The sequence below is a fragment of the Ambystoma mexicanum genome, chromosome 12, assembly GCF_040938575.1.
Source record: "Ambystoma mexicanum isolate Mex_15411 chromosome 12, UKY_AmexF1_1, whole genome shotgun sequence".
Taxonomy (NCBI): domain Eukaryota; kingdom Metazoa; phylum Chordata; class Amphibia; order Caudata; family Ambystomatidae; genus Ambystoma; species Ambystoma mexicanum.
In genome coordinates, this window is record NC_090936.1 from 460,950,945 (window position 1) to 460,978,032 (window position 27,088).

General features: G+C 49.4%; 1 protein-coding gene across 1 annotated transcript in view; it reads left to right on the top strand.

Annotated features, from left to right (window-relative positions):
• The window catches only part of LRP6 (LDL receptor related protein 6), a 1,542,295-nt gene that overhangs the window by 883,949 nt on the left and 631,258 nt on the right, over positions 1 to 27,088 (top strand). The window contains exon 11 of the mRNA XM_069628714.1: positions 13,800 to 13,984. Within this exon, the coding sequence (XP_069484815.1) occupies positions 13,800 to 13,984 (185 nt within the window). The remainder of the gene's footprint in view (positions 1 to 13,799; positions 13,985 to 27,088) is intronic.

The window sequence follows — 27,088 nt, forward strand, 5'->3', positions numbered from 1 at the left end:
CCCAGCACGTCCAAACACTGCTGTTCATACCCTGATGTTCATCTCTGCTCCACATCGCTTTGTTCTCGGAGGACCTCCATTATTACTCCGTCCGAGAGCCACTGCAATCTTCTCAGGGCTTGCAACCCGCGAATCACAGACCAATTCAAATTGAAATCCTGCTTAGGTTATGCAGTGCACTATCATGAGTCTGCACACCTCATTTTGTCCATCTTGGCAGACTTAATGCATAATTTCTTGTCCGGATCAGTTTTGGATCGGCAGGAGCCCTCTGGAAAACATCCTATCAAATGGCTCTGAAGCCACGCCCCACTGGTACAGGCATTCTTTGTGTTTTGTGATCTTCCCTGGATTTTCTTTTTCTTGATCTCAACTTCCTTCGGTGTCTCACCTCCCTGGCGCATGTCGGTTGCAGGAGGCCTCAACAGGTGCGACTCATGCCACAGTTACTTCCCAGCGTTGGACCCCAACAAACTTTGCTTAGAGTGCCTGGGACCCTATCGCCGCTGGGATGTGTGTGCAGCATGTGAAGCCCTTGCTCCGTGTTCATTGAAGAATCGCTTATCCCGCTAGAGGGGGGAGGAAATCTTCAAAGCTTTGCGCCCGGCCCCCGGTCATCTGAAGGACTTTGTGGTGAAAGCATCAAAACACGACAAGGTATGTCATCTTTTCACCAAAGCGCCGCAGCATAGTGATTCCTTCCTGGGGACGCCGACTGGGAGGGGCCATTCAGGCTCTTCCACCAGAAGTAGGCCCGACGCTGTGAAAGCGCTTTAATCAACTTGAGAAGGATCAGGTACTGTTCTCTGCACACCCTCGGCTGCATTCTTGGGTGGTGGTGGCTGCTTCAATTTATTCCAAGCCCTCCTGTTCCTCGATGGCTTCTTCTGCTACCTGCTGTTTGCCAAAGGAGGATAAGTTGTTGTTCGTCAAGAATGTATAGCTCAACTCAGGGCTGCATGCGGAATCAGACAGATGGAGCAAGTTGGGCTCCAACACTCATGAGTGGGAGTTGAACAGCGTCCCGACTCCTCCTTTTCCACAGGTGGGGCAGCCTTGTCATCAGCGTCCCGACTCCTCTTTTCCACAGGTGGGCCAGCCCTTTCATCTATCGGTTTGCGTTGCAGGACAATCGCAAGTGTCCCCTATTTGCATCCTGGGCAGGGGATGGTCTCTCTGGGGGAGGTGTTCCAGCTATCATGGGACAACCTCAACACTTTGCAAGTTCAGGTCTTCGCAGGTCTTGTGGCTTCTCCTGTTGGTGCCTCAATGGCCCTCGAGGCCTTGGTTTTCAGACCTCCAGCTCAAGTTGCTATGTCCAGTTCCTGTGCCGACCCACAACGTGGGGTTCCTCATGCAGAAGGGAGGCGCGGTATAGCACCTGCACCCGGGCAGACTAGTCCTGGCTCCTGACCAGCTGAATCTTAGGTCAGTGCAATTGGCGACAGATAATTGGAATATAATACAGGATGCTAGCAAGCAGTCTACTCGCTCTCAATACAAGAGCAAGTGGACCAGATTCCGTCATTGGGTGCAGGAGAAGGGGGTAGGACAATGTCCTCAGTTATTCAGCCTACCTAGCCCACATTGGAGTCCAGGTGGACATTTGTTGCATCTATTTGGCGACAATAGGAGCCTACAAGAAATGAGAACAGACTCTTTGGCAACAAATCCAGTGGTGAAGGTGCACCTAAAGGGCTTGTCGCACCTGTTTTCACCTGTGTATATGTCCCATCCCACTTGGGACCTGAATGTAGTACTGTCGGGGCTTCAGCGCAAACCGTTTGAGCTATTGGCCTCAGTAGATCTCAAGTGCGTAACACTAAAAACAGTCCTGCTGTTGCCGCTCACGTTGGCTCGAAGGATCAGTGAGCTGCAGGCCCAGTCAGCATGTAAGCCACTTACTATTTTCCACAATGACAAGGTGGTTCTTAGAATTCACCCCAAGTTCTTGCTGAAGGTGGTTTCACCCTTTCATTTAGATCAGTTCGGTCTACCAGTCTTCTTTCCTAATCCTCATTCGGATGCAGAGCGGTTGCTTCACTCATTAGACTTGCAGAGGATGCACAAGTTCTACCTCTCCTGGACGAAGCAGATCAGGGAGACTGAGGCTTAGTCACTTTTGGGGCCACTGCCCCAAGGTCTCAGGCTTCCATTGCACAATGGATGGATGGATGGTCCTGGCCATCTCAGAGGCTTACGTGGCTGTGGGCAAAAAAGATGTTGTTGGTTATCCATGCACTTGCAGTGAGAGCCAAAGCCACGGCTGTTGCTCTGCAGAGACTCTCCTCATGGGGGGCTATTAACAAGGCAGCTACTTGGGCCACACCCTCTGCTTTTTGCAGGCACTACTCCTTGGACATTAGCTCCAAGAGAGCTGCAGAGTTAGGAATCTATTTGCCTCAGGTTGAGCTCTTTTCTCCACCCAGGTTGTTTTGTTTTGGTGGAATCTCCCAAAAGGATAGAGGAAAGGGGACAAGATGTATGAGTAATAAAAGTACTCGTAAGTCCTGTCCCCTTTCCTCCTTCCTTGTGGGTGTTGCAAACATGGGGACGGTAAGAGGGCGCCATTGAGCCGACCAAGATTGCTGCTTCTCAGTGAGCTCCTGCGCGGCCGTAACTAATCCTGATTAATTCTGCAAGTTTTGGCTGACTACCGCCTTTATGTTGAGAGAATCGCTGTCGGGAAGCCTGCAACTTATAAGGCGGTGAAATCCTGCACAAAATCGGAGGTCTGGACCCCTCGGTCTTCACCTTGTGCTGCTACGCGCCAACACTAGGGATCGGCAGACAGCCGAGGGCCTGCGCTCTCACCCAAAGCCAAGCAAAGATCGAACGAGGAGGGGCAGCCTGGCCTGCCGCGGACAGTAGAGGCAGAGTGGCGAGCTACTTTCTGAGCTCTTCCTGAGCATGCACGAGCGGTGGGCCTCCCAAACCCAGCTGAGTGTAGTCACGCACATTACAGAGCGCAGAGAACCTGCTCTCAGCCGAGCCCCCACGCACACGGAAGCAGAGCCATCCGCAAGCCGGTGGACCAGAGGGGAGCCGTAGAGCCGGTGGTCCCTGCAACCCGGGCTCCCGCGTGCCGGAGCAAAAGAAAGTATCGGCGGACCAGCCACGTTGGCAGAGACGGGACGAATCGGAGAGTCGGAGCCCACAGGCGCGACGTCTCTCGCAGCACACTGACGGAGGCCCCGCTGACAGTCCAAATCCGGACCAGGCAACGCAAAGAACTGGGCAGGTACGGCGCGCACTTGGGTCGGCTCTCGGGTGACTGGCAGCTTTAGCAGAGCTCGCAATACCATGCTTCCCAACCAACCCTGCCATACTCTCCCGCAGAGCACCTCAAAACCGAGGCCCCTAGCCTTATAAGGCTCCAAAAACACTGCCGGAGGAGCAATCAGCTCTGAGTGTGAAACCACAAGCCCACGCACCAACCCCTGACATAGCCAGGGAGGGGGAGAGGAAAAAACCCAGCTAATGAGACACTTGTATATTGCGGGGGAAACGGGCCAACCGCCACAAGCAGCGTGCCGCAGGTATTTGGACTTGCATCTCCCCAAAGCATGTCGCCTCACAACCCGGCAAGTACAAGGGGATTCAAGCCGCCACTAGTCACTCCAGTAAAGGCTACCCAGCTGAGAGACAGCTCTACAAACCTGAACAGCTGCCACAAGTCACTCAACAATTAGCCACCAAATAACGGCGGCGGACTTGCAGTCTGTGCACAGACACCAAACCCCGTGAACAAAATACCCTTCAGTACGCAAACTGGGGAAAACAGACAAAATGCAGAGAAAGTTAAACTTTGAGGCCGTTTTGCCACCCAAGGCGCCCAGACTGTTGGAGGATAATGAGCTTGCGACAGACAACACACAGACAACACACACCAGGAGTACGGAGGAGCGGGCGCAACAGACATCAGGGAGCTCCTCTTGGACTTGAAGGCAGGCATAGGGAGCCTGAATAACAAGATGTATGGCCTGTCCTCCAAGGTAGATCTTTTGCAACATTGGCTAGACACTCGCACAGAACGCCTAAATGAGGTGGAGCACCGTGTCCAACCTCGATGATGGAGCATCAGCCCTCGAGACAGGGTGACACAGCTCGAAGCTCAAATGAAGGCAGCTAACGCCCGGAGCGAAGACTTAGAAGGCCGCTCAGGACGAAATAACATCAGGTTTGTCGCGGTAAGAGAACACCAGCTACAAACAAAAATGGAGGACTATGTGGAAACGCTGTGCACCACTCTTTTTGGACGTGAAGCTCTCTCACCTCTTCATAATCGAGAGAGAGCCCACAGAATACCATCAACTAAGCCCAACCCAGGCGCCCCCACCCTGTCCAATTATTGCAAGAGTGCTCAATTACACGGACCGAGACGCCATCCTTCGACTCGCCAGGGAAAAGGGAGAACTACACCACAATGCCGACAGATTTAACTTCTATCCGGACTTTTCACCGGCAGTCCAAGCTCAGAGGAGATCCTTTGTGAACATCAGGCAAAGGCTACGAGATAATCAAATCACCTACTTGATGCTCTTCCCAGCTCGGCTCAGAATACAACATGGCGGGAGAATCCACTTCTTTCAGTCACCTGAAGAAACCAGCGCGTACCTGGACCAGGCTGGATGTTGTGCGTCAGACCCCAGCTGTGCACGCACACAAAGAGAAAGAAACCAAAGAAACCCGACTTAACCGACCAGAGCCAACGGTAAAATAGAAGATCCCAAAACGGCAAGTCAACCGAAACTAACTTCGGAGCTAAGTAATCCAGGGCCGTGCAACTTTGGGGGGGGGGGCCCTGGTATCCCTTGCACAGTCAAAAGTTCACTTTAGTTAAATGTTATTGGGAAGGGAAAGGTGGGACGGACACGCAGCAATGCAGCCCCCGCTCACAGAGGGTATCCAAACGGACAAGTTGGGGGTTGTCAGTGAAAGGAAAGTTACGAGGGTTAAATTGGGAAATGCACCACCCACCACCCCCAGCCCCCCAGGAGTTACGGTATACTGCCACAGACCTTCAAAAGGAACTCCTACACCCCTTCATGTCTATCCTTTGCACAGCCCCACAACCCCCTCAGGACATGCCAGGCAAAACTTGCTTACATAAGAAAACCAGTGAGGTAATTCCAGGTCGCCACATGGAACATTAGGGGGGATAACCTCCCATCCAAAACAAGAAAAATCCTACAATACCTGAAGAGACACGAGGAAGATGTGGCCATGATCCAGGAGACGCATCTCCTCCCAGGAAAGGAACATCACTGGGCTCAGAATTGGGGCTGCCACAGGTATTTCTCCTTGTAGTCCTCCTACGCCAGAGGAGTAGCCAGTCTGATCAATCGCAGAGAATGCTTCCGTCTGATAAAAACAGAGAAAGACCCCAAAGGCAGAGCACTGTTGGTGAAGCGAATTCTGGCAGGCAAGGAAGTTATTTTCGTCAACTCCTACGGGCTCAATCTAGACGGAGCAAATAATCATCTGAGGAGGAGATTTGAACACTACTCTAGACCCTACGAAAGACAGGTCAAGGAACACAATTACATCAATTCCTAAAGCCAGCCTGCAGGTGCAGGAGATCTGTAGAGCCTATGATCTTGTGGACATATGGAGACACAGTAACTTGGAGAAGCGAGATTATACCTTCCACTCGGCAGTACACAATACAAGTTCCCGAATTGACTACTTGCTGGTCTCCTCGACAAGCCCTTTCCTGTGGGGCCACTTCCAAATTCTCCCTAAAACATTTTCAGATCACGCTGCTGTGACTCAACTGCAACTTCTCCGTCTCCAAACCCAGCCTACTACAATGGCGCTTTAAGTCAGGAGTTCTGCAAGACCAGGTGTTTGCATCCGAGCTAAGGGACGAGATCACAATGTTTATAGAAACGAACCAGGGCACAGTTACTTCGGCAGGCACGCTATGGGAAACACTCAAGTGCTTCGTCAGAGGAGTTTGCCTGGCTAAAGAGAACGGCATCCTTAAACTAATAAGGCACACACTAGCTACTAGTGAGGAGCGACTGAAGCACCTCGAACTTCAGCACTCTGCTACAAGTGAGCCATGCACTCAAAGAATTCCTAGGATGAAGACGACCGAGCCGTCAATATGGAGAAGGGCAAAAACCGGGAGCTCTCATCGCGAAGTTGATCAATGCCGACAGGAAGCCGACGACGGTCGAAGATTAACACTAAACAAGGCACGATGGTACATACAGAGGGAGAAATAGTGGTGGAATTCAGGAGTTTCTACGAAGAACTGTACACCTCCAAGCACAACTCCAACAAGACGCCTTACGTAAATACTTAGACACTGAACTATACTGGGTAGAGAGAGACTTACGTGAACCCCTCAATGAACCTATTACGGCAGAGGAAATCACCGAGGCGATCAAAAGCCTACCCAATAACAAAGCACCTGGGCCTGATGGCCTCACAGGGGAATTTTACAAAGCCTTCGCAAACTCCCTGGCCCCCTCCTTGTGGAGGTGTACGAAGAGGTATTAAACACCAGGTCCCTGCCTCTGACCCTTCGCGAAGCCAACATAATCCTACTTACACAAAACAGGCAAACCCCCTGAGGAGTGTACATCATACAGACCCATTTCCTTACTAAACCTCGACAATAAAATTCCAGCAAAAATACTGACCCGCAGGCTGCTCTCCCTGATGCCGGCTCTGGTGCTTGCAGACCAAGCAGGATTTGTGCCCGGACACAACACTACCTTCGGCATCAGAAGGCTGTTCGGAATCATTGAAGCACTTGATCCCACCCACCAGGCCGTTGCAGTCCTGCTCGTCGCCGAGAAGGCCTTCGACTCTGTCGAGTGGCCTCTCCTCTTCGCAGTACTTACCAAGTTGGGTGTCGGGGCTCATTGCATCAATTTATCTCTTTACTGTATACTAAACCCCAAGACACCATTGTCCTAGGGTCAACAAAATCTGCTATGATCAATCTCCAACGAGGCACCATGCAGGGCTGTTCAGTCTCAGCGCTGATATTTGCATTGATAATGGAACCCCTGGCCTCTAGCCTGCGTTCCCAGCAACTCCACAGTGGGCTTACTATCGGGCCACACAGGCTGCTAATATCCCTCTACGCAGACAATGCAGCGTTGTTCATTCATGACCCCGGTGAAAACCTAAACCCGGTTATGAGGGAAGTAATAAAATTCGGCACAGTTTCCAGCCTGAAAATCAACCATCCCAAATCGATCATATTCCCGCTAACCCTGGCAACTAAACCTTTCACTGATGACTATCATTTTGCGTGGGAGGTCTCACATGTACGATACCTGGGGATACTCATGTCGCTAAACTACCAAGATATATTCCACGACAACTATGAGACAACGCTGAAGTCCTTGCAGGAGAGAGTGACCCGTTGGAGGACGCTCCCGCTGACCTTGTGGGGGAGGGCCTCACTGGTAAAAATGGTTATTCTTCCGAAACTACTTTACCTCTTCTCCAATGTACACATCATATTACCACAGTCCTTTCTGAAAAAAATAAAGTTTCATCCTAAACCTACTCTGGGCAGGCAAACCAGCAAGAGTAGCTTATTCGATGTGAATACTACCAGTGTCCAGTGGTGGCCTCGCGCTTCCCGATATGGAACGACGATATTGGGTGGCCCAGGCGCAGTTTCTCAGCCACTGGTACGTTTCGCACTTCGTCAGGCCGCACGTTCAAATTGAGCGAGCCCTAGCGACACCCCACCTGTTGAGAGCTGTCATTATTAGTCAACTCCCTGTGCCCCACACCACTCTGAACGTGGTTCTTGCAACCTATGGGATCTGGAAAAAGATGGCCCAAAAATATAACATTCAGATCAGATTCTCCCCCCTCCTCCCAATTAAATTCATTCCAGGAATCCCCCTGACATCGGAAAGGGTCTTCCATCAGTGGGTTCCGAAACTCCAGCTAAACACACTAGGGGACCTATTCAACGAAAGTACCTTTATTACACCCCAACAGGCGAATGAGGGGGGTGTCACCTCCCTGGAGACTTTCCTGTTCTTCAGACTCCGATACACCCTCCAAGCACTTTTTCCGTCATTCCCACAGCAACTACCAACTTGGCAATTACTACACAATGTGATTCAGACACAGGGTGAAGGACGATTGGTCGCCTCTGTCTACAGATCTCTTGTAACTGACACAGTACCAGCTAACACACGTATGAAAATGATATGGGAAAGACCCCTTCGGGCATCAATCCCAGATGAGGAATGGACATACATCCTATGGCAAATGCAAAAAATTGCATTAAACACACTGCTCAAACAAATCCACTTTAACTTCATCAAACGTACTTTACGCTGGTGAAGAAATGTCTACAGCAACCAGAATCCGCTGCGGCGTGCGAAAAGGTGTGGTGCCCCAGCTGCAAACTTCTTTCATCTGGCGTGGGACTGCCCCAGGCTGACCACATTCTGGACACAGGTCCTACAGAGTACATCGGCAATAGTGGGGGAAGACCTACAACTCATCCCGACAGTGGCACTACTCGGGATGACCAAGCAACTGTCACCAGCAATACAGAAACTAACAAGAGTTGTGTTGACACTTGCTCGCACTTGCTCGCAGGAGGATAGCCATGTCATGGGGTCGAGGCCCGGCCCCGACAGTAGAAAACTGGTGCAAAGATGTCCTCTACTGCCAAGATGTGGAGACAGACTTTATTAAGACATTGCCTCAACAGGCTCGCCCCCAGACATATGGGGACCATTTATCACATACCTGAGTCCATTGCGTGTGGGCGTGGCCCTAGACATGGGAATGCCTAGAAGGCCCTGCCCTCCGGTGCTTCACCTCAGTCCCTTTTTCCACACCGATGGTGTCGGACCTGGCAGTTAGGCGGAGAGACTTTATAAGTTTCCGCTTGCTCCCCGTTGTTTATTTTTAATCTTCACCTCCCTTCGGTGCCTTGCCTCCCCCGGTGCATGACTGCTGCACGAGGATTCGCAAAATGTGCGTCCTGCGAATGCTTGTTCCCAGCCTTGGACCCCCATGCTCTCTGTCCAACCACTGCTGGCACTTGTGTGTGGCTTGCACGCCTGTCTTTCATCTGGGCATTGAAGAATCATCTTTCACGCTGGAGGGAGATCTTCCACACTTCTCCTCCAGGTCATCTTAAATTGTTTGTCTCCAGGACCCCACATCAAGACAAGGTAGGCCCCTTGTTTAGTACGGCTCCTCAGCGCAGAGACTCCTTCCCGAGGGCTTCCACTGGAAGGCGTACCTTGGGTTCTGGTTCTGGCAGACCCGAGGCCAGCATGGCTACTGGGTCGCAAGCCGAGGGGCTCAAGAGCTCTACCGGTCGGTCCCTGGAGGGGCTTTCCAGTTAGTCGTCCTCTTCGGCCCCAGTGGGCAAGTGATCGTCGTGTTCTACCTCCAAGAGTCAGTCCTTGGCGCAATCCAGCAAGACTACCGGCTCTATTGCTGAGGGCGCACAGCCTACTGGAGCCACCTCTGTGGTCATGGTCCAGGGCGATTGAACTACCAGCCAGCAGGCTGTGGGCTCCGAGCCTACCGGAGCCCTCTCTGAGGTTGACATTTCCTTTTCAGGTTCAAGGAATGTCCTCCCAGGTCTGAACCAGCACTGGGCCTCTGCACCCTCCCACCCTGGTGTGGCACAAGGCCTCAAGATGGTGGACAAGCATGTGGCAGAGCCTGCTAAACTGGCAGCCATCTTTGATTCAGATCCAAGCCTACCTGGTCTCTCTCGCATTGCGTGGGCCATGCAAGAAGGTTCCAGTCACCTTCCCTCAGGAAGCGGCACCAGACTTTAGGGTTATGTGCATTTGGCCTCTGCATGGGTAAATCTACCCATTGCAGCCTTATGGCAACACTCCAAAGGCTCCTCGGCGCTTCTATCAGGAACGGAGGCCCAGCTCTGCTGAGGGCTGGCCCCCTCTGGATTTGGCGGTTTGGGAGGATCCCTTCTTTGAGCGCTTTCTCCTCCTCATGCGCTCCCCGCAGATGACTGGGCTCCTCAAGGGTATAGTCAAGGAAGTGATCCCACAGGTCGTGCCTCCACCTCTGGGCCCGGTTCTGCCGGTGCTGCCTGTTTCCTCCAGGACAGCTGAAAGTGTTGTCGACCTTGGATCCTTTCTATAATCTCCACAAGCTTCAGTCTTCCTCTTCCTTTTCCACTACTATCCTCTCCTTCTCTACATCAGATAGGGTCCCCTAAACTTTTTTGCAGGAGATCCTTTCTCTTTTGAGATGCAGACGGTGAAACCGGTACCTCAGACAGGCTCTGACTTCTATACTCCAGGATGTGTGCGGTACCCAAGAACAACCGGGCTGGCCTGGGGGAAGGGGGGGGGATAGTCCTAGACCTGTAATTTCTCAAGCTGTTGTTACCGCTCGATGCTACAAGATGATCACTCCCACGCACATAGCAGAGTCTCTGCGTGGTGCATGGGACTGGATGTGTTCCCTAAACCTCAAGGATGCGTACCTTCATGTCCCCATCTACGTCGGAAATTTCACAATTGTACCACTTCCAGTACAAGGTGCTGCCTTTTGGCCTCAATTTGGCTCCTTGTGTGTTCAACGGCTGGCAGACGTTCTTCACCACCTGGGCTTTTCCCTCAACCGGCAGAAGCTGACTCCCGTTCAGGATCTGGTGTCCCTTGGAATGCGCTGGGATAACGGAGGTGCAGCGGGTGTTCCCCATGCCCGAGAGGCAAGGCGATAGGGCACTTTCTGGCCAACTCGACCACCTTGGCATGGTGGTTCCTGCACCTTCTGGGGTTGATGGCATCTTGCATGCTAATGGTTCAGCACTCCCGCCTCAAGACCTGGTGGACAATTGGGACCAGGAGCTGAGGCTCTCAGTCAGACAGGATCCCAATTCCCCTGCTTTCCCGGACCTTCGCTGGTGGTTGATGGGCGACAATGTTGCAATGGGTGCCCCCTTCATCCTGCCGCAGCCATCTCTGTTGGTGATGAGATTCCTTGCATTCCGAGCTGGGGTTCTAGTCTGGAGGGCTACTTGATTCATGGTGCATGGTCCAGGGCAAAGACTCTTCTGCATACCAGTCTGCTTGAACTTGAAGCAGTGGGCCTGGTGCTCAAGCGTTTCTGCCTTATCAGGGGGGCAGCGGTTCCGGTCAAGACTGACAATTCCACAACAATGATTTACCTGAACAAGCTGGGTGGCACCCATTCCCTCCTCCTGTGCATGAAGGCGTTGGTGATCTGGGAATGGGCCCTTACGGAAGGAATTTGGATTTCCTCTGTCCACCTCCAGGGGGACAGCAATGCAGAAGTGGAGCAGCTCAGCCGCTTGTGGGTTCAACCCCTACGGGTGGGAGTTACACCAACTCCATTTTGGCCCTGTTCTAGAGATGGGGTTTCCGGATCTGGACTTATTCACATCTCCTCTGAATTCCAAGTGCCCCCCAATTTGCCTCTTGCGCTGGTTGGGGTTAGGGGTCTCTAGGGGACACGTTCCAGCTCTTCTTCCACGGCTGCAGGTGCTGTGCGTTTCCTCCTCTACCGTTGCTTCAGCAGACCCTCCACAAGTTCCGGATGTCGTTGGACTGCAGCCTCATCCTAATCGTCCCGCACTGGCCATCGAAGGCTTGGTTCTCGGATCTGCTAAATTTGCGCTCACAAAGACTGGTCCACCTCCCGATCCCCAGCAGGGGCTTTCTGACGCAGCAGAGCAGGGTGGTGGAGGACCAGCTAGGCTGGCCCTAGCAGCCTGGTTCCTGACCACCTGTACCTCTTCAATAGTCAGTTCTCAGAGGACAGCTGGAACATCATTCAGGAGGCCAGAAGGCAGTCTACGCGGACCCGGTACAAGGGCAAGTGGACAGATTTTGAAACTGGGCTTGTAACAAGGGGTTTGACACTCTTACCTGCTCCCTGGACGGCGTGCTGGCTTTTTCCAAACATCTAGCTTGTTCCGACGTTCAGGTCGAGGCCTACAAGAATTCCCCAGTGCATGTTTTTTTAGCGGCCAACGCAGTGGTTAAGTCCCACCTCAAGTGGTTGTCCAGGCTCTTTCCTCCAGTGAACAGACCTCATCTGGTCTCATCTGGTTCTTGCGACATTGCTGCGCAAACCCTTCGAGAACTGCGGCTGCATCATCATTCAAGCCTTTCACCACATATCACAGCAACAAGGTTATCTTGCGTACCCGTCCTAATTTTTAGCCCACGGTGGTGGTCACTCCATTCCATTTGAATCAGGAACTGGTGTTCTTCCCGAGCCCACAGTCTGATGCCGAAAGGGCTTTGCATTTCTTGGACCGCAAGAGGATCCTCGGTTCTACACCTCGGACTAAAACTTTCATGAACTCAGAGGCATTTTATTTCCATCACGTTTGGGGACACATCTCTCAGCACCCAGGCTTAAAAAGCTTCTATCGCCCAGTGGATGGTCCAGGCCATTTTGGGCAAACCGGTTCATAGAGGATTTATGCCCATGCAGTCAGAGCTAAGACCACGGCCGTTGCGTTTCAGAGACATGCTTCCTGGGATTTTCTCCGCAGGGCGGCTACTTGAGCCACTCCGTCAGTGTTCTGTAAGCACTATTCCCTGGATACCAGCTTGAGGCGTGATGCAGTGTTTGGTCAGGCGATTCTGAAGAAACATTTTGCTTCATCCTAGATATAAGGCAGGTTGTCACAGCTCCACCCTATGGTCTTGTTCGGTGGAATCGCCCCCAAGGATGGAGGAAAGTGGACAGGACATATGAGTAATTAAATGTACTCACCGTAGTGACTAGAGTACTCCTAGTCCTTAGTCCCCTTTCCTCCATACGTCCCACCCCCTTCTCCCGTGAGTATGCCAATGGCTAATATGTAATAAGCGGAGCCAGGTATCTAAGATTCCGATGTGTTCAAAGGGGACTGAGGTGAGGCACCGGATGGCTGGGCCTCGGCAGGGCATTCCCACGCCTGAGGCTGCACCCCCACGCACTATGCTAAATTTAAAGGGGAAGCTCATTATTTTTACTGCCAAAGGTTCCGGGACCGTCCCCATGTTGGTGGACGCCTACAAGGATGAAGGAAAGGGGGATAAGGACTGTGAGTACTCTATTTCCTACAGTTATTAACTTTAATTTTCAGCCCTAGCCTGGAGTCTATATATTGCATATGCTTTTTTTTCCATGCTTACTAGGTAAGCACTGGAGTCCAACTGGACTTCTTAACCCAGGTCTCATTTATAATGGGGATCTGCAAGGAGCAAGTCGTTTCACTGATCACAGAATGGCAACAACATGCATCTTTCTAAAAACACAAAGGAGCTGCCACAGCTCGTGAACTCAAGTAGCTATGCTGGGCAATCTGCTTGGGGAAAACGGATGAAAGGATATCTTTAGGCCACTTTAACCTGGTAGTTTTCAAGACTCACTGAGGCATAATGCACTGTTATATCACTGTAGAGGCATGCATATGGGCTCTACTCTCTAAGTAAGAGGTTGATAAACCGTGACAAGTGTGGGGGAAGCATAACATGACGGGAGGCACTCTTCAAGTCTGTTTATCACTTTAAACCTAACAGCCAGTTCACTTGTTGCTCACCAATCACTTTACAGAACAGAAAGTTGATGACTTTCACTTGCAGGCTTCTGGACAAAACATGGGTCAGTTTAAAGATTTCTGTTCCACATTTGCCCGTCTGTGGTATTACACATAACTATTTTGTGGATTATTTTTCTTCCGTTAACATTTTTACTGCCATAGCCCTGAAATATCTTGCTAACTGTGTGTAATAAAATTGTTGAAGTGATAAGTAATTTGCCTTTCACTGAGTCTTGTTCTTTAAATATAGGTTTATGTACTGGACGGAGTGGGGAGGAAAACCAAAGATTGACCGAGCTGCAATGGATGGAAGCTCCCGGGTGACTTTGGTACCAAATGTTGGGAGAGCAAACGGACTTACCATTGATTATGCTGAGAGGAGACTTTATTGGACAGATCTGGATACAAACCTAATTGAATCCTCCAATATGCTTGGTAAGCCATGTAAATGAATGAGTGAATATAGGAAATCTCGATTTATTTAGTGGGCTCTACACAAAGTGCCCTCAAGCTGTTGCCAGATTTCTTTTTTTAAAGACTGTTTTGCTTCATTTCAGATTATCCAAAGGAGTGAGTTCCATAGCAGCGGCCTTAGATTTTGGTCAGTCTGCCTCTTTTAGGGATGCAGTCTTTCGGAGATGCGTAGTGTGTTTTTATTGGATGCAACCAGGCATCATGAATGGTGTAGTCTTGTACTCTTAAATCCAGGCCACACTCCCCTTTGTGCCCCACTAATGGGATAACCCTCCCCTGAGAATGAGAATGAAGCATTGTGCAACAACTTTGCAACAGACCTGAGGTATTTTGCTTTCCTAATCTATCCAGAGGAAAAAAACACTACCTCTCTAGCTTCTATGCTGAGGCACACCACACTGCAGGCTCTTCAATGGCGAGACACTACATTTTCTACAGCTTCTCTTCTTCATTGGGGTCCGGGACTGTGCCTGGAGTCTCACTATGCTTGCTGCACGATCCATTGTTGCAGAGATGCCTTTTCAGGAATGGACAGAATCTCTCTAACTGATGCTCCAGGCACTCCATATTGCATTATTCTGCGCTGCTTACGTAGACTGAATTGCTTTGTTGTGATACCTTGTTTTCCCCTTGGGGCTTTGTTCTGCCCTTTTGGGCCTATGGTGTTTAGTTGAGGACTTTGCTTATCCAAGCAGAAGCTGCAACCTCTGACTGCTGAAGTGGGAGCTTCTCTCCACAAACTCTAGAGCACTGTGTTAGTAAGTAGTCTGGATTGCTTTAGTGGGGTAACCTCGCCCTGTTCCTGGTAATCTTTGGAATGTTCCATTAAGTGGGCTTTTGCAAACCTTGTTCATTTCCAACATTTGCTCTTTCACTGAAATTGGCCTCAGAATCTTTGGTAAACCATACATTCATAGCGGTAAGAACAAAGCTTGGAACTTGGAGCCTATTAACCACTTTATTGGCTTTTAGTACCTTCGGTCCTTGGGCCAATGAGGGAGGGAGGGAGGTCGAAGCCCCACCCCAATGAGCCATATTACATTCTTTCACAACATTGTGTGCTTGTGAGTCCTCAAGCCTAGTTCCCATCTTTTTTGTGTATAACATACATTGTTTCAGTTCCATTGAAAAGGATTGCCTCCTCCTCTGCTGAATGGGCACTATGAGCCGTTAATTGTCCTTTTTCCTTCACGATCCCTGTCTAGCATTCACACCTCATATGTGAAAGGGAGAGTGGTTCTGGAGACCTCAGAAGAGGGAACTCCCTTTCCAAGGTTTGTCCTTGTTGAAAAAAAATATTACTCTCCCATCCCTCCATGCTGTATGGGTGCCCTTGCCAAGGGGGACACCTCTGTAGCAAGTTGCACCACAAGATACACCTTCCTTAAATGTAAAGATGCACCCACAGTGCGTCGCTTCATCCTGCACACTAACTTTGGCTGTCAGTCCCTTTTTCCACAGAGACTTGAACGATTGCCTGCAACTGCAGCGCCTTGGTTTCTCCATGCTTTGCCTAATTTTTCTTTTATCCAGTTCTTGCTCTCGCCGGCCATCCGGCATATATCTGTGTCTACCAGATTCTTTTTGCCTTCGGAAGAGCTCATTCCAAGCGTCTGACCAACATGCACTCTTCCTGAGGCACCATCACCGGTGGGACACTTGGGCAGCATGTTATGTGCGGACTGCAATATATTTAAAACAAAATTACAACATTAGAGAGCCATGTACTCCATGCCAACTGAATTACTTTACTTGACATAAGGCCAAGGAGAGTACCTCTTTGTTTTCTAGAGCATCCAGGAAGGGGGGGTCGGGCGTACTCCTTCCCTGCAAATTCCTAATCCCAAAAAGCCTTCGGTGGGTTACAATCCCCACATTGGGGTGTTCTCACGCTAATGGGCCAAAAAACTTTTCTAATGAGCCCAGGACCGAGGAGACACCTTTACGTTCAGGGATCCCCAGAGCCTTAAGTTCTGAGGGCACAGTGTACCAAGGGTTGGCTAGAGGTGTGACTAGTGCTACAGATGGGAATACTCGTGAGGGTTCTGTTAGGAAATGTTTCCCTTTTGTCAACTTTCCCTCCATAATTTCAATGGACCCCCAATCTTTTAGATTTTTAATCTGTACTGACTTTTTGAGGGGAAGTAAAGCCTTTAGCTTTATTTCCCCTGTCTTTTGCTAATTTGTTATGAGGAAACGACAAACCTACTGGGAAACTAGTTTTCCATTTTGTACCCTTTACATTTTTTTTAACTGTTTAACCTGAATCTAGGTGATTTGCCCGCGGCTGAAAGTACCGTGGGCAAATCGTACGCATGAGAAAGGTGCTAGCTACCAAACGTTTGCACCTTTCTCATGCGAACACACATACATTCTCACACACACATAACACACCCATAACACACCACCAGCACACCCCCACCCACACCCCCAACATAAACCCCACTTACCTTCATCTTAACGCTGGGTTCCTGCAGCGCCAGTTCCCTTTCACTTCCATGATAGGGAACTGGCGCTGCAGGGTCCTTTTCTTTTTTTATTTTGTTCTTTTTTTACGTTGGGCTGAGGGGGTGTCCTCCGCAACCCCAGCTCACTATAACATGAAGTATACTGGGCGAGGCGGGGGACACCCCCGCAGCCCCTGTTTTTTTTTCCAATGATACCACCAAAGGTTCAAACTTTTGGTGTTCCAACCTTTGGTGGTAGCATTTTTAGAACTTTTGGTCAATGCGACCATTTTCTTTCGGTAATTTCGACCTAAACAGTTTAACCTTGCACACAGCACCTTGCAATGCAATGGGGGTACTTTTGTATCACCCTAGCTTTTTACACTTGGGATTTTGGGTAGGTTTTACATCTGCTTTCGCAGATATATTTGTATCATTTTTGTGATAGTTCTAGTGTGCACATTTGCCTATGGCTTCTAAACATGGCTAGTGCCCATAAACGGCCGTGCCATGAGATGTTTGCTTATTCTTTGGTCACATGGTAGTTTCCCAGGTCATGAAATCCCATATACAGTCATGCCCGGGAAAGCTGCTGGACTGACCAGCTCTCGTTGGCCACCTCGCTAGAAGCGTGCCCATTCCGCCGTTTCACCAGAACTTTGGTAGTCGCCAGCTTGTTACAAGTGGCCTTTCCTGCTGATTCCAGCATCCCAGCCTCAAGCGATCCTGTCCTAGAGAAGCTTCTTCAACCTTGAATGGAAAGAGCTCGCCATCGTCTGTGCGCAGTAGTCATTGCTGGAACCCGCCTTGCTCTGTCCTGTGAAGTGTCCTGAAGAGGCCTGCATCTGTGAATCTTGCAGATCTTCATCACCAGGGGTTGCATCTTGCATCTGGACTTGGCAGGAAGAATCCTTACACTTGCAGCTCCTGCGCACCTCTCACCAGAACCAACGGCAGGAAATTCAACCTCTACCGGCCCAACAGACCCCCCCCCCCTCCCACCACTCCCCAATCCCCATCAAGTCATCTGGGAAAATCTGAGTCTGGGTAAGTACACGCAAAGCATTTGTGTCCCCTTCTACCCTACGTCCTCCATAGGATAACATTGGGACCCAGTCCCTTTGTATTTTAATCTTCCATTCCACTCCCTTTTGGTCATCAGACCTATGTAGCATTTTCTGAACAATAAGAACACCATTTGCTTACCTAGTTAACCTTGTTTAACAGCTTCTTGGAACAATCCCCAACACAAATGAAATTAGAACTTACCTACAGAGACTAAATTCTGGGTAGAAGCATTGTGGCTCCTGTGACCTTTGGGTACAAGGCCCCGCTTTTCTTAGGGATTGGACTGCTAAAGTTAAGGAAATACCTTTGCGACTTTGTTCCATCTTTACTGCATTCATTTACTTACCTTCTGGGGGGCGCTGTTTGGCATCCTGCAAAATGGCTCCATCTCTGTGAGCGCTCCGACACCTGATCCATCTGCATGACTGCAGGCCCATATTCTAGCCATCCATCTATGAAAACTTCATCAGGTGGTGCCGGAAACTGTGTGTGCACCCCGATCCGAATTGGGGGCCTGAAACAACCTTGAGATGTGAATATTTGAGCCGGCGGGGCTCCTGTTACGGTGTAGAGTGATTAGTCATTTCCCCAGAGATAAGGCCCTTGGCCTGGATGGGCTGACCAGTGAATTTTATGTAGCATACAGGGCAATACTGGCTCCCCAACTGCTGAGTATGGGAGGAGTTGCTTGTTAAGTTCTGCCTGAGTCGCTCCATAAGGCCACCATCACAATTCTTCTCAAGCCGGCTAATGAATGCGGGTCATACAGGCCACTGTCTTTAATGTAGACGGCAACATTTTTGCTAAAATAGATTGCTTTCCCTCATGCCACACCTGGTGCATAGCGATCAGGATGGATTTATACTGGGGAGATCTACTCCAGTGAATGCGTTATGCCCTGGCTTGCGCCAGGGGCCTCTGCTGTCGTGTCGGACACGTAGAAGGCCTTCAACATGGTCTCATGGCAATAACTGTTGGCTATCCTAGACAAATGCAGACTTGGGTACAGCATGATTCGATTGATCAAGCTTTTCTACGCTATTCCCACGCCCAGGGTCTTTGTGAACTCGCAATTTTCTGAGCCACTACATTTGGGGATATGGACACGCCAGGGCTGCCCCCTCTCCCCTCTGTATGGGCTGGCCATCTAGCCCATGGCTGATATTGTCAGGGAGCGTCACAGGAGGCGAGGGATTAGGGTATTCGTGCCCCAGAGATCATCTCTCTGTACGCTGACAATGTGCTGTTGTACATCCGAGACCCAATGCAAGAATGTCGACCCAATTATACAAGATATCATGGAATTTAGAGCATTCTCAGGCTTCAAAATCATCTACACAAAGTCTGAATTATTCCCCCTGACAGATTGCACAGCTAGGCCACATGGAGCTTAGCCTCTGAAGTGGGCACATGATAACTTCCGGTATTTGGAAGTGCTGGTGGCTAGGAATAAGGGATCACTACTGGCCCTGCACTACAAAAAACATGAGACCATGTCTCTGATAAAGTGCTAAGGTGGAGGAACACCCCACTCTCAATGGCTGGCAAGTTAGCGTTGGTTATATGATTCTTCTTCTGAAAATCCTGTACCTGTTCACCAATGTACCTGTGTGTCCAGGCAAGGACTTTTTTGCCATGCTTCATGGCTCCTTGCTGCAGTTCCTGTGGCACGCTGGGGCGGTGTGGAATAAAATGGGTAGATTTGGCACTACTGTATGATAGAGGGGGGTCTGCTGTGCCCAACTTTGAGACGTATTGGCTAGCAGCTTATGCACTATTTGCATCATATTGGTATGGCGTGCAGGGGTCTACCCCCCACCTCACGCATGTGCGGCTGGAGCACTTGGCGGCTGACAGAACCATTGTGCTCGATACTGCGTATGCCGATGACAGCCCTTTTGACCCTGTGCACACTACACTCCTGGCATGGCGAACCATATTGCAGCGAACTGGGGCTGTCCACCCTTGCTACAAATGGCTGCCGCTTTAAAGGTTTCCTGGGCTGGGCCCCACATGGGCTTGCTTGCTTGTGGGTGTGGGGGGTATGGGAGACACTGGGATTCTGGGCATTAGAGGATCTTTTCCCAGAAGGGAAGTTTATTACCATGCAGACCTGAAAACAAGGGCACTCGGGCACACCAACAGAAATCATACATGGCTATAGGCAGCTGTGTCCATATGGTGGGAGGTATACCCTATCAAATCCCCAGATAACGAGTTTGACATTTTTCGCCAGCTCCTCGGGGTGTCAAAGAATACTGGCAGCGCTGTACGGGATGATTGTGGACAAGTCAAGTTGGCAGATGTCCCTGGCCAGGCAAAGATGGGCAGTAGAGTTGGGGGTTGAGATCTCTGATAAGCAGTGGGGCAAAATGTGCTCATTAACTAAAACTGTATCCCTCAACTCCATATTCAAACTAATCCAGTACAAAATACTGAGCAGGCTGCGTTACACCCCCAGCAGACTGCAAGCTATTTATCCAAGACTAGATGGTAGGTGTCCCTGATGCAGGGTGAGGGGGCTGACGAATTGCATATGTTGTTGAGCTGTCACAAGCTATATGACTTTTGGAAACATGCGATAGACACTTTATCAGAAATTGTAAAACGTACATTCATACATTGGCATGGAGTTTCTGTTTGGGCTCTGTGGAAATCTACCGGAGCAAGGGTGTAGGTCTTTTCTTATCATGGGGTGGCTTGTTGCTAAACGCTGCATGTTGAACAAATGGAAAAATGCAAACCCGCCCCCTGGACAGGACTGGCTATCAGATATAACCTGGGCAGAGAACTGCACAGACCTCTATATCAGTACCTTGCTGGGCATGTTCAGGCTAAGGATATCTGGTACTACTTCTGGGCATATCTGGCAAGACCACAGACGGACTAAAATGTGCCACGGGAATGCCCACGGGCTGAGCTGCCGAGTTATGGAACCGGTCAGGAATGCTGTTTACTGGGCTTGGTTCTCGCCCCCCATTACTGTGTAACATGCTTGATGCTTCTCTTCCTTAGGTTCCAATGTCTGTACATTCTGATGTCCGATGCCTGTTTTACGATGTCTGCCAAGCAAAAAGAAAGTTAAAAAAAATGTACTTACCTTCTGTTTGTCAGTTGAATGCATGTTAAGAACCTATGGTGAATGCATATATGCTTATTGAGTATTGCGCAATATCGCCTGCTAGCTTCAGTTTGTAATGTGTGTAAAAGGCCTAGAATAAATATTTGTATTTTTATACATACCTATCTAAATTGAATTATTGTGGATTATATTGTGTGGACTCATTGTGGAACCCTGACCCCACTCATACTCCTTAATAAAATAGCCTTGACTGCTCGCCACCTTTACTGTGAACGCCTCAGAGTTCCCTGTTCACTAAAACTAGCGTGGCCTCCCTAAATCTGTCCACCAGATCAGATTCTAAAAATCAATCTAAACAGGTTCTGTTTGTAACCAGAGCCCAAAGGCTTCACACCAGAGAGTTTACACATGCCCCAGAGACACTGTCACCCTGCCTCAACACTGACACTGGAGTTGATATAGTCAGGCCTTATCTCATGTGGTTCCTCACCATTTGAGATGGCGGCAAGGCCCTAGGGTATGTTAAAAAGCACACAAACTGGTTATACTGCCTCCAACAGTTCTGATGCATGATTTCACTAAGTGTGGACTGGTCCATAAGGCAAAAGCAGTGGTGTAAGGCCTACCGGCAATCGTCCACTTTTTTAGTTGCATTAAAACTGTGGTTTGTCCCAATGTGCCAGTGGTTATATGGACCTGTACACCATAAGCAGCCTCTTCCTCGAGACTAAAACTGAGCCCCAGTAAGGTTTGCAATCATGGGTCTTGCAACCATTTTATGAGGCTAATTAGGTCCAAACAGATGATCAGACGCCTTAAGAATTTGGTGCGGGAAGTCGTAGATGCTACCTCACCCTGCCTCTTATCAGCAGGGTCTCCAGCTTCTTATCACATGGATCCACTCTCAGCTCTTCTTGTTGCCATTCCAGAGGTCCGTTGAATCTGCCTGTGACACCTTTGTCTATGGTCCCTCCAATAGACTGTTAGGATGCATTTTGAGAACCAACACTAGTGAGGTTTTGTAAGGCCAACCTAGTGGATAAGCAAGGCTTTTCCAAATGTGGTCTAACCAAACTCTCCTGGGTTGTGTAGACTGAACTGTAAGGCTTGGACGTAAGGGATCAGGGGTCTGATTTATTGGTAAAATTAAGAAATTTGACGATCGTGAAGTAATGGAGTCCCACAGATGTATGGAAATATTCTATTTATTAGTCCAAAATACATTCATAAAAAATCATCCAGGATACTATGTACTACACACAGTTAAGCTTCACATATAAGATACATGTACGCAATAGGTAGCCCCAAAAAAGGGGACTACACAACACTTTACAATTCCATACAATGTTGCGCAGTAATGCAAATGCAATACAATAATGTTTTTAGAAAAATGTTTAAGCAAGTAAAAACACTACCTTATATTTCTAAAGCAGTAATCTAAAATTTAGGCAGTCCTTCCCTGTAAATTAAGTAAATTCTTCCTTATTGAAAAGGAATAAATTCACAGGTAATTACCTGAATTGGGGTTTTGGAAGTGTCAAAGTCCCCCTTCAACGAGACGTGGTACAAGCCGACAGGTAAGTTATTTAAAAGTCAAAAGCATTCTCTTTTAGAAAATGGGTTTCGTAAAGAAAAGAGGGTCCCTCTTGATTCCCACACATTGAGGAATCACCAGTCATGCAAGGATAATGTTAGCGACAGGACTATATGGAGCAGCAAGAGTAGTATGTACACTTGACCACTGAAGTCCAATTTTCAAAGCTGCAACCCCCCAAGTTAAGTAAGATTCACTGGGGTCATCTGCTCACGCGATTTGCCCTGGTACCGTGGCTTAAGTCTATGCATGGTTTGGATTGGGCTGGTGGTGATCTCCCAAAACAGACGTAGTTCAGAAGGTCCGTCAGCTATGGCCAAGTCAAACATTGGATGTTTAACACTGATATTACCACTATGACGGATGACCTCTACAGGGCACTGATGGAGAAACATGCAAGCTTGGATTTTGGCTGTGGTGAAACACCGGCTCCATTTAGGCCCCTTTCTCCAGCATGGGGTCTGGCATGGATTCACATTTCCCATATTCAGGCTGGGAATCCTCGGTAAAAGAAAAAAACATTTCACTTTAAAACTGCATTTTGAAGGGATTGTGTCCTCTGACGTATTCCTGATCTTTGATGTTACCAATTCCAGCTTGCTGGCGTCGGAAATTTTTTCAGTAGAGGGCGCTGCGCGTCGACACCCCTCAAGTCGGTGTCCCTCGACAGCCTCCGTATCGGCGTCATCATGCGTATAAGTAGACTCATGCAGCGTCCGTTGCTTAGTTCCGTTTTTCCACGCTTCGTGGGCCTCGGAAACATGACTCAGTTCCTTTCTTCAGGAAGATTCTGCTTATTCTTCAAAGATATTATCTAAATACGATGGCTTCTTCATCCGAACCATCGACCCCACGGTCCGGTTTCAAAAAGTGGCGTGACTGTGGGAAGAAAATGTCGTTAACGGATCCTCAAAGGATCTGTTTGTGGTGCCTGCGGTGGGAGCATCACTGTTCGGAATGCGAGGACTGTATGTCCATGACGGCGAAAGTCTTAAAGGAGCGTAAGGGGAAGTTAGAGAGGGGTAAGAGCTTTAAAACTTCTACTCCCTCGAAAGTTTTTTTGGCTGAGTCGAGACATTCGTCTCCTCGTCGACACAAGAAACATTCCCGTTCAAGGTCTCGAAGCGGTTCTCATCAGTCTTCGAGATCAAAACACTCTAAGAAGAGGCGTCGTAGATCTCCCTCTTCTTCTTCCTCTGCCTCCCCGGAAAGGGTCACCTGCCCCACGAAACACAGCTCTCCAGCTAAGTGGGAGGAATTCCGTAAGAAAATGCTTAGCGTCTTCGAGAAAGCGGCCTCGACCCCCTCGGAGAAGTCTAAAGGTGATACCCTGGGTGAAAGACCCGAAAAATCATAACGACGCGAGTCGTGGCACCCTGCGAGAGAAACTACCCGAGAGCATCATGAACTGTCGAGAAAGGCAGTGAGGCCGCGTCATTGACGCCGTCGGCGGAGGTTTCTTCGACTCATAAATCTGCGTCATCGACGCCTTTCTCGAACGGCCCGTCGACCCATAAATCGGTTGTGTCGACGCCATCTTCAACGCCACTGTCGACTCCGATAAAAGACGGACCTACAACTGTCACTACATCTCAGACAGTAGAGGTGTCGAGGACTTCAACCATGACGTTGAGGATGCCGTCGACAATTTCGATGACACCGAGTAGGATCCCAATCCTCTCGAGTACATAGAGATCTTTTCAAACCTTTTCGACGCCCTTTTCGGGTTTGTCAAATCCTTTGACTTCCACGTCGACAACCTCGACGTTTTCTCAACCAGTGACAACCAATTTGGCTCCTTCTGCTCTAGAAATGGGTTTTAAACCATATCCTAGGTCTGACTATTTTAGAGCCTTGTCCTCTATATATGAGGAAGGGGAGGATTTCGACCATGATAGACACTTTCGTTTACAAAGGACTATAACATCCATGCCAGAGGAATTAATATCTGAAGAGAACAGGTTAAAAGACCTTCAAGACTCTCTACATGAGGCAAGTGGTTCGGATACTTCTCCAGAAGTAGAGTTTGCTAAACCGGACCCTGGGGAGCATGCTGAGACCCCTTATAGGATTCTGATGGCCAGAATAATCGAATTCATGGGGGGTTTACACCTACACCTTCCTTTCAGCAGGATGACCTTACTGATATCTTAGATAAAGGTCCACAGGAGGATCCTGTTCCTTTTCATACTGCTGTGCATAGAAACATTTCTGCAAATTGGGACACTCCTGAAGTTATCCCTGCAGTAAACAAGAAACTTTCTGCTAAATACATGGTATCTGCTTCAGATCCTGAATATTTGAGCAAGCATCCAAATCCAGAGTTTGGTTGTACAAGCAGCAACTTCATCAAACAGTAATTCTTCATACCCTACTATTCCACAGTTTAGGGATGAGAAAAGATTTGATGCCATATCAAAAAAAGTATTTTCGCATTTAGCATGGCGCTTAAATCTATCAACGCCACTTGCACGCTAGCAAGATTCAGCCATACACTTTGGGAGTGTGCTTCATCTGCGGCTGACTGTCTCCCAGAAGGAGAAGAAAGGGAAGCATTCTTAAACAGCACCAAGGATGGAAAAGATGCAATGTGAGAGTCCCTTCAAACAGGCATTGATTCTGCTGACAGTATCAGCAGGGCCATGGCGGCAAGTACCACAATCCGCAGATTTGCGTGGTTGCGGAAGTCTGGTTTTGCTCCAGATGTACAAGCCAGACTTTTGAACATGCCCTTTGACGGCAACTCTTTATTTGGTAAGAAGGCTGATGACAGCCTGGAGAGATTACAAACATCACAGGCAGCAGCAAAATCTCTTGGGGCTGTAATCCGACAGACTCCAAATCGCCCCTCAGGGACCTCCTGGAGGGGTAGGTCCTTTCGCTTTTACTCTGCATTCGGAAAAGGCAGACGACAGCCAGCTCAAAGGGGCCAGAAACGCTTCACCCGTGGTGGACGGGTCAAAGGTACAAAAGCCGCAGCAGTAGGTGTCACTTTACCCTTGGCATCTGCGTCAGCTGCTTCTAAACCCCTCTGAGGTCTCCCCTCACAAGACACCAGTAGGGGGCAGGTTAACTCAACATCTGGCAGAATGGCAGGCTATTACGTCAGATGCTTGGGCATTGGAGACAGTTGCCCAAGGTTACAGCCTGCCCTTCCTACACACCCCTCAGAGTCATCCACCGGGGAACAACTCTTTAAAGCTTCCAGACCCGCTCCTTATGCAGGATATTGTAGACCTGCTAGAGAAGGGTGCCATAGAACCGGTACCTGTAGCGGAGAGGAACAAGGGTTGGTATTCCCCCTACTTCCTAGTACCAAAGAAGGACGGAGGACTGAGACCCATCTTGGACTTGGGAGAATTGAACACATTCCTCAGGAAAGACAAGTTCAAGATGGTAACCCTTTCTCAGATCCTTCAGGCCCTCCAGCTTCAGGACTGGTTGGTATCTCTGGACCTTCAGTATGCTTATTTCCATGTGCCAATCCATCTCAAACACAGGAAATACCTGAGGTTCGAAATTGGCAACTCTCACTATCAATTTCGAGTTCAGCCATTTGGGCTGACCTCCGCCCCGAGGGTCTTCACCAAGCTAATGTCGGTAGTGGCTGCAAGTCTAAGGAGGGAAGGGATCCACGTCTACCCCTACCTGGACGATTGGTTGATTAGAGTAGTATCTTCGGAACAAGCTCAGATCCAGCTAGATTGTCTGCCACTTCCTTCAAAAGCTGGGCTTCTCCCTCAACTTAAAGAAGTCACAGATGATACCATCACAGAGACTCCAGCTCTTTGGAGCAGTCCTGGACACTTCCCTGGGAAAAGCCTCGCCACCAGAGGTGAGGGCTCAAGATATTCTGCAGATGGTCAACAAGTTTCAAAATGCCCAACGTCTACCAGCCTTTGACTTTTTGAGGTTGCTAGGCCTCATGGCATCCTGCATTTTCCTAGTGGCAGAGGCTCGCCTGAGAATGGGATCCCTCTAGTGGGCACTAAGAACCCAATGGTCGCAATTCTCAGGAAGAATGTCAGATCTCTTTCAAGTCCCGAACAGAGTGGCTCGAGACCTTCAGTGGTGGGCCTGTCGGGAGAACATCTTGAAAGGAGAACATTTTTGGCAACCATGGCCGGAGATAAAAGTAGTCACGGATGCTCACTCACGGGGTGGGGAGCCCATGCCAATGACTTGACAATCAGCGGTCGTTGGTCTCCGTCGGAGTCCAGACTAGACATCAACCTATTAGAGCTGAGAGCGATCAGACTAGCGCTGAAAGCTTTTCTGCCATCAGTACAGGGGAAGAATGTCCTGATAATGACGGAGAACACAGTGGCCATGCACTACCTCAACAAAAAAAGGAGGTGTAGGGTCACTGCCACTGTGCAGAGAGGCAATGCAGCTCTGGTTTTGGGAAATGCAAGAAGGAATCTCTCTTTCAGCAGTTCACCTAGCCAGAGAGAAGAACTTTACAGCGGATGCTCTGAGCAGGCAGAGTACAGTTTCCCACAAGTGGGAGCTAGCGCAGGAAGTCCTTCAAGAGATCTTCACCCTTTGGGAAATCCCTCAATTGGATCTGTGCGCCACCAGCATCAACAGGAAGTGCGATCAGTTTTGTTCAAGGGAATTTCCCCCGAGAGGAGCTCTAGGGGACGCGTTCGTAGTGGACTGGGAGTTTCCGCTTCTGTATGAGTTTCCTCCAGTCCCTGTCATTCCTCAAATGATCAGGAGGTTGAGAAGATTCTGAAAAGCCATGATTCTAATTGCCCCGGATTGGGCCAGGAGAACATGTTACCCGGACCTTCTAGACCTGACCATCTGCCCTCCGGTTCGTCTTCCGCAAAGAGGATCTTCTCTCGCAGAAGGGAGGTCACGTTCTCCAT